This window comes from Cynara cardunculus, assembly GCF_001531365.2.
Source record: "Cynara cardunculus var. scolymus isolate 2C chromosome LG 1, CcrdV1, whole genome shotgun sequence".
Lineage (NCBI taxonomy): Eukaryota > Viridiplantae > Streptophyta > Magnoliopsida > Asterales > Asteraceae > Cynara > Cynara cardunculus.
In genome coordinates this window covers 5,829,031-5,840,609 of record NC_037528.1, presented here as the reverse complement: position 1 = coordinate 5,840,609, position 11,579 = coordinate 5,829,031, and the positions used below count along the sequence as shown (strand labels likewise).

Sequence of the window (11,579 nt, the reverse complement as noted above, 5' to 3'; positions counted from 1 at the left end):
ATTACCCTTTTGATCCTCTGACCGAGTTGCTTCTTTTCCTCGTCGCATCCTCGTTGCTCTCCTCTCCTCTCAATCTCACTGCTCGCACCTCTGCTCACCGTCTTCATTGCTCGCGCTGTGGTCGCTCTGTTTCTCGTGATCTTCGATTTGCCATCTCTCTCGATCTATTTAGGGCTTCGATCTGCGATCTGCGATTTACGGTTCGCTTCTGTTTCTTAAAATGAAATTACTCATCTGTGTTGCGATTTGGATTTTGTTCTTACAGAATTTGGTGGATGGATTTGCTATATCATTGAACGATCTTTAGGAAATAAAATAAAATAAAATAAAATAGCTAGTACATTCTTCTTGTCCTGAACATCTAGACTCCTAAATCCTCATTAATTTCTTGAGGAACTAATGGCACTTGGTCTCTGTTTAAAAATATACAAGCCTATGTATATGATGTACAACTCAAATAGCATAATCTAGAACCGACAGTTACTAGAGCAGGTTGTTTCATGCATTATGCTACCTGTAGAGCAGAACCCCTTTTAAGGTCAATATGGCTTCATGCTACGGAATTAACTAGAAGGGATTTTATCGGTTAGGTAAGAAAGGTAAAATGGAGAAGACATGAACTTTATATGTTGTTTAAAGACATAGAGAAGTCATTTGATAGAATTCCAATGAGAATTCTGTGGTCCTTGAGAAGAATATGCCTGCAAAGTATCTAGATGTCATTAAGGATAAGCAATTTGCTTGAAAACATGGGTGATAAGATGGATTATAAATTATAATTGCACCAAGTACATAACATCTATAGATGAACTTATAAATCATATGTCAGATAAAATGTCATCTTTCATGCTATTTGTAGACGACATTGTGCAAATTGATTAGATGACATATTTTAACCAACGCTTGTAGATAAAGTGAAACTAGTATACTCTTTGTGACTTTAGAAATACCAGTAGAGATTTGAAGGTTTGGTATGTAGGTAGCATACAGGAGCATAGGAGTTTAAGAGGGATGTTTGAGATACTTGAATTCTAGGATGTGATCCCGCTTTGTGATGGTGAAGTGATCTATATATTTGTTAGATAGTCTACAAGCAATGCACAACTCACAATCAGAAGACATAAATGTCTTGATCATTAGTAGTATTATGATCTACTGAAACCATGTTCCATGGGATTTATCTTCTTTGTATTCTCGATATTTTTTTGTAAGGGTGTCCGGGCCAAAGCCCGACTAATCCCCGGCAATTTTGGAGGCTAAACATGGCCCCACTTAAATGTCGCCAACACTCCCCTCCCAGGGCTCGAACTCGGGTTCATGACTATGCCATGTCCAAGCCTTTACCACTAGGCTGGAAGGTCTTTGACTTGTATTCTCGATATTATTGGTCACTTTGGTGGCAATTTAGTCACCCATCATCGTCGAAACGTGCTTTTTCTTTGTGGGCGCAACTGTTGCACCTTTAGCCTTTCTTGAACTTCCCTCCTTAGTTAATATGCTGCTCATTGTCTGCCATTGATCTTCCCTTTTTTCGACAGATTCTCGGTCTCCCAATATATAATTGTTGTGTATCTAATAAAATCTTGATTATGAAACAATGAGCATGTGTATGGATACACTAGAACACTTTTCTACGTCTCCTCGCTTTGTTTTTCCGGTCACTTGCTTAACTTACATTATTGTCGTTTGATTGTTTTTGTTGTGTGCATGTATGGGTGTTGCTTAGTATGTGTTATTTCTTGGGTCAAGTGGCAATGAGGATCTGGGAGTTTAAAAAGAGTGTGCATGGATATGGGATACTGTGGGTGACTTGAGAGGTCTGTATGGTTTATGGGCAGGTCTAATTTGTATGCAAACTATCACGTTGATATTCAAAATATATACTTGTTTTAAATTATTTTGAATTATCAAAAGTGTAGTTTTCTGTCATTCAAAACACTTGGTAAACAATCATAATTCATTTAACAATTAATCGTACAGGAGGTTGATATGGTAATTTTCTGTCATTCATTTCTTAATCTAGAACACTTGTGACACTTCTTATTCTGTGCATCAACTAGACAAAGCTTTTTATTTATTCAATGCTTGATAAAAAAAAATGGGTAAACAACCCTTTTTGTATGGCAATACTTTAACTTGAAACCCCTCAAATTGGAATATATGCTTATTTGAACCTTAAAATTTGTTAAAAGGCCTGGTATCAGTTGGAAGAGCAAGGGAAGATTGTGCAAAAATGGGGGAACATGTGGTAGCAGACAACGCAGAAGCCATTATCACAAGGATTGAACACAAGTCTCGCAAGATCGAGAGTTTGCTCAAACAGTCTGTACTATAACCCTATTTTTTGGAATAGATTTCAACTTTTTCCCATTTATCGAAACCCTAAATTGTTGCATTGATTGATCAGGTACAAGCCAGTAGAAGCCCTCAAGACTGCTCTGGAAGGATCTCCTCCCAAGACAAGAGATGAAAGATGCAAGGTTTGGCTCGATCTTTCTCATTTGTATATCTAGATATCCCTTCTCTTAGAATTAGTGAACGTCAAAGATCAAGAACTGGAATTGGAATTTATTGCACCCTAGTCGCTCTTTATGGCACTCATTTGGCTAAATGTTTTGAATCTTCGGATCTAATTGTTGTGTGGATTGGTTTAAATTAAATGTAAACGGACCATCATCTATGTGAGTGGTAAATTACACTATTGAATTTTGTTCCCCTATTGAAGTATGCTCAATTTTGATTTTGTCTTGGTTGTGTGACTCTCGTTTTATGTACTCCGTTTCGATGGTATGTGTGAGCTACATGATGGAAAATTGATCCTTGACTTCTGACTTGAGAAAAAAGGTTATCATTGCCCTAATTTAAACTGGGAAGTTGGAACTTTGAATCGTAACTGTGAAACGAACCAGATATATTGTAAGGGAGAATTCAATTCTCTAGATTGTACGTAAGTTGTTGAACCGCATAAATAACATGCCAATTTTTTGTTTCCAAACTGTAATCGTGGCTCTGTGTCTTTAACTGGATTCTGCATAAAGCTCCCCCTTCAAACTTGTATATGAAAGTTGTGTTTTGGCCTTATTGTTTGTAGTCTGCAAATTGGATTGTGGTGCATAGAGCACTAATGGCGATAAAAGATGTGGATTTAATGTTCTCCTCTTTGGATCCCGAGTACTATGATATTCTCATGAAGTAAGTCCCTTTCTTCTTCTCCATTCTCGATATTTCATTATTTCTTCTCACACCATGTAAACAAGGTTCACATCAAATGGTCAAAACCAAAAACCAAAATGAAGTTAAATCTGAGTTGTGTTGTTATAATTCAACAGATACTTGTATAGAGGATTGTCTACGGGCGATCGCCCCACCTGTGACCAATGCCTACGGATTCATGAAAAGCTTACACAGAAAGCTGGCCTCGGATGCATACTTCGTGCACTCAGTGATACTGTAAACACTGTTTAATTTCTACGATTACCCATGACAAGAAACACGGTTTCCTACATATAAATCATGTTATTTCTTTCTCTTTGATCTCTAATTTCACATGGAAATGCAGGTCAATAGTTTTCAAAATGGGTGTTGGAGAAATCATTGATACCTTGGGGTAGGATTGGCAAAATCAACTGGTTTGAAACAAAATCAAATGTCCATTTTTGAGTCCCAATTTTGGAGACATGGTATGCCATGATGATTCAAGGTAAATATTATGCCACCAAATGATTAGTTGGCTTCTATTGTTGATGGAATCATGGAATGTGGGGATAAAGATCCAGCCCAACAAACACAAGTTTTTCTAAAAATGGATATAAAGGATCATTATATCCGATTTCGCGATATATCCAAGTATAACCAGTTATCGAAATTATGTCGAACGAACTCTAGGAACGTTGCCTGCGTCTTCTATTCATCGTCTTCGTTCACTATTTATGAAATGAAATCTCAAAAATCATGTGTACGAAATGCAGGTGCCTGTGGTTTTTGCCATGAGCATCTCCAACAGGGACAACACCCAACCTCTCAACAGTATTTTTAAAGAATAAAAGAAAGACAAAAGAAGAAGAAAAGGACTAAAATGCCCCTATTTGCTATCTATATGTTATTTTAAAATTAATGAGCAAAATGAGCAAGTCTTAGTATCTTTTTTAATTATACTACTCGTGCATTGCAATGAAACATCATATATCTTGATTTTAATATTTAATTTTATTCTTTATCTCAGTTGATGTTATTATATGATCTTATATGATTTTGAAAAAAACGATGATGTTTTTATTTTTAATAAAATATAAATTTGAAGATATCATAAAAATTTGACAAAAATATATTGTTATTAGTATCAAATTAACTATTTAAAATTTCTTTATTTTTTGTGTAATTTTTAATTCAATTTTTTTATCATAATTTAATTTAGGTTCAATAACGAAGTAATTTATATTTGGTTTAATAATATATTTTCTTATAAAGATAATAATTAATTATTTTGTTAGAACTCAATAATTATCCTAATTATATTTTAGATTTTTTATATTTTAAAATGAGATGTTTATCCTCTATTTGATTATGTTTATCTGTAGTTAGTTACACAAATTCAAACATTGAGCTTTAATAAGTTGTACTTGTACATAATTTACTTGTATGCATAAAAAATAGTTTTTAATAGTTTTTGTCAAATGTTTTATAATATAGTATAGATAAATAGATGATATAATTTATTAATCATGTTCTATCATCTTGTATTTATATTCCTTTTATTTCAAAATAAATGTGTATAATAAACAATAACACATATTTTTTAAAATATATGATTATTATACTTTTTTAATTTAATTAAATGAGAATAAACTCTTAAAAATATAGTGAATAATGAATCTTGGATCTGGAAGGAGTGCTAATTAAATTACTTCGTTTAATTATAATACAATTAACTAACACTAATCGTCAAAACAAGTTACGGGGGATGAACAATATAATAGAATATTTAGCATTTTAATGGTATTGATAATTTGTGTTAGATATTTGATAAAATTGAACAAAAATGACATGATTCATATAATTATATAAGTAATATGATCATGAAACAAGTCATAGGTTTAGATCTATTTTGAAAATTTAAGGAGTTAAGTCTCTTTGGTTGTATTTATTAGGGACCCAAGTAGTTACTTTGTTTAGGGATCCAGACTGTCAAAAAACTACAACCATAAGGACTTAACTTGTTAACAGAAATGAAACTAGAAGGACCTATGTTGTTAAAGACACCAAACTGCAGGGACTAAAAATGTAGCTCATTCTTAAGGCTTTTTGACGGTTGGTAAATGTTTTGGTGTAGAATTATTAAGCGGCTCTTATGATATAGCGTAAAATAAAATGTAATTGTTCGCTAATAATTTACAATGAAATTAGAGTACTGAATGGTTAGCGAAGACTCATGATACAAAATCATTCAAAAGATTTTAAAATCATTAAGAGTCAGAATTTTTTTATCAAACAAGATTCATCTCTTAATGATTCAAAGACTGTCTTTAATGATTCAAAGACTATCTTTTAATAAAACTATTAAGAAAACAACCCTTTAGACTATAATTTAACAAACAAAACCCAAAGTTGTTAGAAATAATAGAGTAAAATTTCATCTTTCTTTCTTTCAATATAGTTTTTGTAGATAGCAGATAAATTAAGAAACCAAATTTAAAAAAATAAACCAAAATCTACAACTTAATTACAGCATCATCATCATTAACCAACAACTCTGACGACTCCCAATTTGTTCGAGACTCAAATTACAAAAAGAATTTAACCCTAAATTTATTTAATCCTCATTCTAATTTCGACCACCCGATTCACCATTTTCTTGATCTTGATTCTTTCCTTTCCGACCATCTTTTATTCTTGCCGGTGACGCCGCCCGCTTGCCGCCAGGGTCATTGCTCGACGCACAAGCGTCCCGAGTCTTTGACTTCAACCTTAGCCTGATCCCGAACATCTTACACAGACTGTTCCAACTGATCCCTTTAGTCTTAACGAGTTTATCGATCTCTTTTTTCATGGTAAAACATTCTTTCTCGAGCTCGGAAACTCGATCCCGCATGTCGTCAACCGCCACGATCCGCCGATCGTTTTCTCCTGCGGTCAACAGGTTGACATTCCCACTTTCCGGCAGCATCATGCTGCTGCTCAGGTGGATCTGCGAGTTGTAGTTGTCGGAGAGGTACAAGCAACCGGATACGGACGTCCGCAGCCGCAGCTGTTCGAAGAAGAGAACTTGGACTATGAACCGAAGCGGTAGCCGCTCGTTTTGAGCGGCATGAGTGCTGGCTTCTAACGACAGTTTCTGGCAGTCCATGAGCCTGCAGACTAGTTCCCGGTCTGAATCCGTCAGCCATGGATGAGCCTGCAAATTACCCAAAAAATGCATGTTGCATGGCAACATTTAACTTTCGAGGTCAAACAGATTAAATTTCCTCTCCAAAATTATATACATTCATAAACTCTTCGAGAAAATGATGCTGATTACCTTTTAGATCACAATACCTACTGCGTATAAGAAAACGTTCGGTTTGAATTTCTTTCGAGATCAGTTTCGGTTTCAACTCCGAATACTAATTGGTTTGACCTCAAAAGTCAACCGTAACTGTTTTTAGAACAGGAATAACAGACTATGTTTGGCAAACTAAACTGGTTGATAAGCTAGTTGTTGCCGATAAGATAACCGATAAAATAGTCATGTATGATAAAAAGTAATTGATAAGATTAGATAACAATGTAAAATTACCTATAAGGACGTAAAAATATAAGGGGCATAAATGGAAAGAAGCCCCTAGAGCTTATTAAAACGCTACTAGAAGTAGCGTTTTGAAAGACTAGCTTATGACGAACCAAATGGGTTTTCTCATAGCAGACCATACAACTCTGAGCTAACTGTTACCTTGAGATATATATCGATGGCGCGGTACATTCCATCATCCATTGCCCTTGCGTATTCGGGAACGGTGGCAGCCAAGGTCCGGAACTTTTCGAGCTTTAAGTTAACGTCAGAAGCCACCTCAGCAAGATAGTTGTCGACAAGATTAGCCACCATTGTCATCGGCGTAAGCGAGTGAGAATTCCCCATCAATTCATCATCATCATTGTCCACTAAACAACCCGATTCAGTAATTTCACTTCCATCCTGATCCTGATCCTGATCCCGATCCCGGTATACGACCACAAAATGATCAAGCATTCGTTGGACGCAATCGATCTCATAAAGCGTCTCGCTTGAATAACCCATATTCGGAATGAGAATATCTTCAATGGATGCTTGATCCAACTCCAACCCAATTCGTCTTTCCAAATCCCCACGACACAGAGGGCTACAATGTAAAATCATCGATGTTCGTAGCAGCCTGAGGAGGAGCTTCGTGGGAACGATCCGCTTTTGACTCGGGAGCAAGTCAACTATCTCTTCAAGAAGCGTCTTTTGATCTGAATTTGAATCGAAAGAAGAACAAAGATTGCTGTTTGGAAAGCTTGGTTGTCTGCCGAGTAAAGGAAGATGCTTTTTCGCGTAGAACATGAGAGACCCGGCTATCTGTTCTTGATCCATACTTCTTGAATCAACGGCCAAGATGAATCTCCTGTAAAGAGGTAATCTCAGCTTCGAAACATCCTCATACCACCAATCTTGGTTCGTTGAAGAGCTTTGGATTCCATTCCAGATGACAGTGGCAAAAGGGTCATTTTTCGTGCTCGAAACAGGCCAACCAAACAAATCTTTATCATACGCACAGGCTTTTAAAGCAAGAGAATTAACACATCTCGAAACTATATGAAGCTCTTCGGCATGCTGCATCACTTCATCACACGAATCGAGCGCCTTCAGGGTATCGATCCAGCTGCCAAACACTTCACCAAGGAAGGTTTCCATATGATTTATGAGATTTCCTTCTCCATACTCTTCAGTCATTTGAAGATACTCAGATGCACATCGAAGAGGAACCACATTCGTTGAGTTGACTTCTAGTTTGACCCCATAGCAGAACTTAGCAACGAGCAAAAAGGTTTTCGGCCCTCCCGGTAAATCATGAAGTTTAAGAACACAAGATTGTTTCTCATCCTCAAGCTTTATCCCTTTTTCATCATCCGAAGAATCCCCAATGAGATTTTCCAACGTTTTGCTTCTAGATAATAACGGGAACTGCGTGTTACACCAAACAACAAATTGGCGAAAAGGTGCATCAATGAAACATCTCGTGGAAGGTCAAGATTAATGGATGTAGAGTTTCAGTAGTTCATATTTAGGGTTGGGTTCCGTTGAGAACAATCTCTTTTCACCATAAGGTTTAAACAAGTGAAGGTTTATCTTGAAAACTGTAAAGATACCTTTATACTGTGTGAAAGTAACAACATTCAAACAATATAATGCAACCTTTTAATATACATTTATAAAAAGGTGATGTGAAAATTACAATCTTCACACAATATGAAGATATCTTCACTTTTTATCACCAAATTTCTCACTTGATCATGACTCTGTGTATATTTAAAACCGTTACAATAGTTATATTGTCTGGTTTTCTTTTAACCATGGTTGTCATACCTTCAATGGATATAGGCAAATTGTTCGATCACGTAACTACTAAGAATTTGATTTGTTTTTGGTCCTACAAATATTATAGTGAGTGACGCTATCGATCCTAATAAAAACAAGTAAACACGGACCTTGTGCAGATGGAATGAAACGTCTCCAATTTCAATGGTAACATCGCTTGGAAGGCCAGACGAGCAAATCCTGCAAGATTTAGTTGTAAATCCATGTTGGTTCAACATCATTTAGTAAGTAAACATCTAAAAGTACTTCTAGATCATATAAACATGAAGAATTGCATATCTTTACCTTCTTAACACACACAAAACTCCATTGATCTAAGAAGTACGTGATATGTAGTTATATCATTATGCCACATTCGATGAGAATGTAAGGATTACAACGAATAATACGAGCAGGAATTCATGAAAATATTCCGTTATGCATAGAAAGGTTCCTTTCTGCTCAATGAAATTTTAAGTTGCTTAAACATATACACATTCTATGGTTGAGCTACAATGTAGATCAATCCCAGAAATTTTGACTTTGCAGAGTCAAACCTGGTAGTTTTCAATGGAACTCGATATGAAATTTGTTACGAATTTTAACACCGGTTTTGTTCTCACCCATAGCGATTCTTTATATAGTTTCATGTGTGTTGTCAGAGATTTCTTGAAAATGTGAGAATTCCATATCAATTTTGATGCCAATAAGCACTTGTTTTGACTCTTGGAATCCACATTGTAACTCCAGTTTTGAAATGGAAGCAGTAACATCTTCCTCTATGAAATTTTCAGAAAGTTCAGTCATAACAATAGATTTCCCAGTTGTTCTAATTTACTGCATAATAATTTCTCATACAAATTATTGCCAAATTAAACCCACATCCAAAAACATCAAGAACAGTGCTGAAACATTCAATCCGAGCTCATACATGTCGATATCACGAATTTAAAACCAAAACCATCCGAGCAAATTAATAAAATTAACACAATTCAAATGCAAATGTGGGTATCGAATCAGACCCATGAGCAATCTACATTAAGCCATCAAAAACCCCAGAAAAAGAGAATCGAAAATTCGCAATTGGGGACGACAAAAAAACTCGAGAAATCGAGGAAAACCAATTACGGGTGTCAATCAAAACGATAGACGAGACATACCCACATAACAATTTTCACGAAACAATCAGAATTCGCAGTGAAACTCGTTAAATCTACACAAGTAACGTAAAAACAACTAACCAGGTTTTCGAATCCTCGTCGAGATGAAAAACTTCCGATTTAGATCCTAACTTCATGCATGACATCGCTATGTATGTATGTATGTATGTATGTACGGTTCGAGTTGTTCAGTTATGGAAAGCAATGCGAATGGAAGCGTATATATGCATAAAGATGAATGAATCGAGTAAAGAAAACACAGTCAGAGTGTGTGATACAGATGATGATAAGAATGGGGGGCAAAGGGCAAAGGTAATGAGTAAACACGCACTCTCTTTCTCCGTCTTGTGGGTGTGGAGGGAGAGATGGTCCCTAGTCTACAGGGTGAAATAATCCAGGGGGATAGAAGAATCTGTTCTTGCTGTTGCAGCACTCTTTTTCCGGAGTAAAAGTCCCTCAACTATTATCAACTACCAAATTTAGTCCCTTAAGAGTTCTATTTTGCAATTTTAGTCATAAATATTTGATTCATTGAGGGGCTGTTTACCGATCTCTAATCAGATAAGTATTTATCAGGATTAATCAAGACTCTCACTTACTTTATTTGGTAACATTTCCGACCATCAAAATGAATTATTGGTAAGTATTTGTGACTTGGTAAGTACTAACCGGATAAGAGTTATCTTCCTCACTTTCCGAGTAAGATTCTCGGTCATTGTTATCCTTATTCATGATAAGATTTTCGATTATTGTCATGCTCACTCAATAAGTTTTTGACAAACCAACCTCTAGAAACATCTAGAAAGATAGTTACCGTGCATATCACTGGAAAGTTTGTTTGAAATTTTCTCTTCGTATTAGAAACACTGTTGAAAATGAATGTAATATCTGGGAAATTTGAGTATTAACCTTTGCTTCTTTATTTTGAATAAGTTATAGTGAAACAAGTTGGATATGTTCTAACAAAGTTTTTGACTTCTGAATTTGGAGTGTCCTACTTCCATACAATTGACACGAGACAATTCTCGGTTCAGTATTCCACTTTAGCTAATAAATCATCTGTGTTAGAGACTATGATACAATGCAATATATTATTTTTTTAAAACAATTCAATAAAATAAAATAAAATAAAATAATCTATATTATATTATAAAGCATTTGACAAAAACTTTTAACTATTTTTTATGCATTAAGTACTTTTTATTGATACATATTACTTAAGATTCAATATTACAAGTGATTTTGCGTAAGTACAACTTATTAAAGCTTCATTTTTAAATTTGTGTAACTAACTATAGATAAACATCTATTTTAAATACATAAAATCTAAAATATAATTAAGATAATCATTGAATTTCAACTGAATTTTTAATTATTATCTTTAATAAAAATTATATTATTAAATAAAAAATAAATTATTTTGTTATTAAACCTAAATTAAATTATAACAAAAAATTGAACTAAAAAAGTTACAAAAAAACGAGAACTATTAAATAGTTAATTTAATACTAACATCGATTTTATTTATTTTTTAATTTTTTATGTTATCTTTAAATTTATATTTCATTCAAAAATAAAAACATTATTGCTTTCTCAAAACCATATAAAATTGTATTATATCGATAGAGACAAATAATAAAAACCAAACATTAAAATGAAGATTTATCTCGCTACATTGCACGAATACCCTTCTAGTAAACTTCAAAACATTTAGAAAAACTAATAATCAAGTCATTATGTCGATAGAGTAACTTCATGAAAAACATGGATATAGAAACTTATAAATTTTTCATTAAATCAATATAATATCCTTTTAACAGATTAAATACACCAGTTAATGTTACTATCTC

The 11,579-nt window shown here is 34.4% G+C and overlaps 2 protein-coding genes across 2 annotated transcripts; one reads left to right on the top strand and one right to left on the bottom strand.

Moving 5' to 3' along the window:
- Positions 1–3,576, top strand: LOC112522766 (actin-related protein 2/3 complex subunit 5A). Its single transcript, XM_025132076.1, has 5 exons — positions 1–200; positions 2,193–2,322; positions 2,408–2,480; positions 3,092–3,192; positions 3,330–3,576. The coding sequence occupies exons 2-5, from the start codon at positions 2,234–2,236 to the stop codon at positions 3,463–3,465; spliced, it is 399 nt and encodes a 132-aa protein (XP_024987844.1). The 5' UTR covers positions 1–200; positions 2,193–2,233; the 3' UTR covers positions 3,466–3,576.
- A 2,114-nt stretch (positions 3,577–5,690) lies between these two features.
- Positions 5,691–9,875, bottom strand: LOC112527922 (BTB/POZ domain-containing protein At5g03250-like). The gene is made up of 4 exons (XM_025138782.1): positions 9,811–9,875; positions 8,701–8,770; positions 6,926–8,176; positions 5,691–6,391 (listed from the first exon to the last, which is right to left on the bottom strand). Exons 1-4 carry the CDS (start codon positions 9,873–9,875, stop codon positions 5,822–5,824), a joined length of 1,956 nt encoding a protein of 651 aa, XP_024994550.1. The 3' UTR covers positions 5,691–5,821.
- Positions 9,876–11,579: the final 1,704 nt, after the last annotated feature.

Bases quoted from the DNA above. Each gene is read 5' to 3' on its own strand.
- LOC112527922 (XM_025138782.1), bottom strand. From the start codon at position 9,875: ATGTCATGCATGAAGTTAGGATCTAAATCGGAAGTTTTTCATCTCGAC. The intron at 8,771-9,810 runs GTTAGTTGTTTT...TAAATCTTGCAG, and splicing joins GACGAGGATTCGAAAACCTG to GATTTGCTCGTCTGGCCTTC. The intron at 6,392-6,925 runs GTAACAGTTAGC...GGTAATTTGCAG, and splicing joins CCATCGATATATATCTCAAG to GCTCATCCATGGCTGACGGA.
- LOC112522766 (XM_025132076.1), top strand. From the start codon at position 2,234: ATGGGGGAACATGTGGTAGCAGACAACGCAGAAGCCATTATCACAAGG. The intron at 2,481-3,091 runs GTTTGGCTCGAT...TATTGTTTGTAG, and splicing joins CAAGAGATGAAAGATGCAAG to TCTGCAAATTGGATTGTGGT. The intron at 3,193-3,329 runs GTAAGTCCCTTT...ATAATTCAACAG, and splicing joins TACTATGATATTCTCATGAA to ATACTTGTATAGAGGATTGT.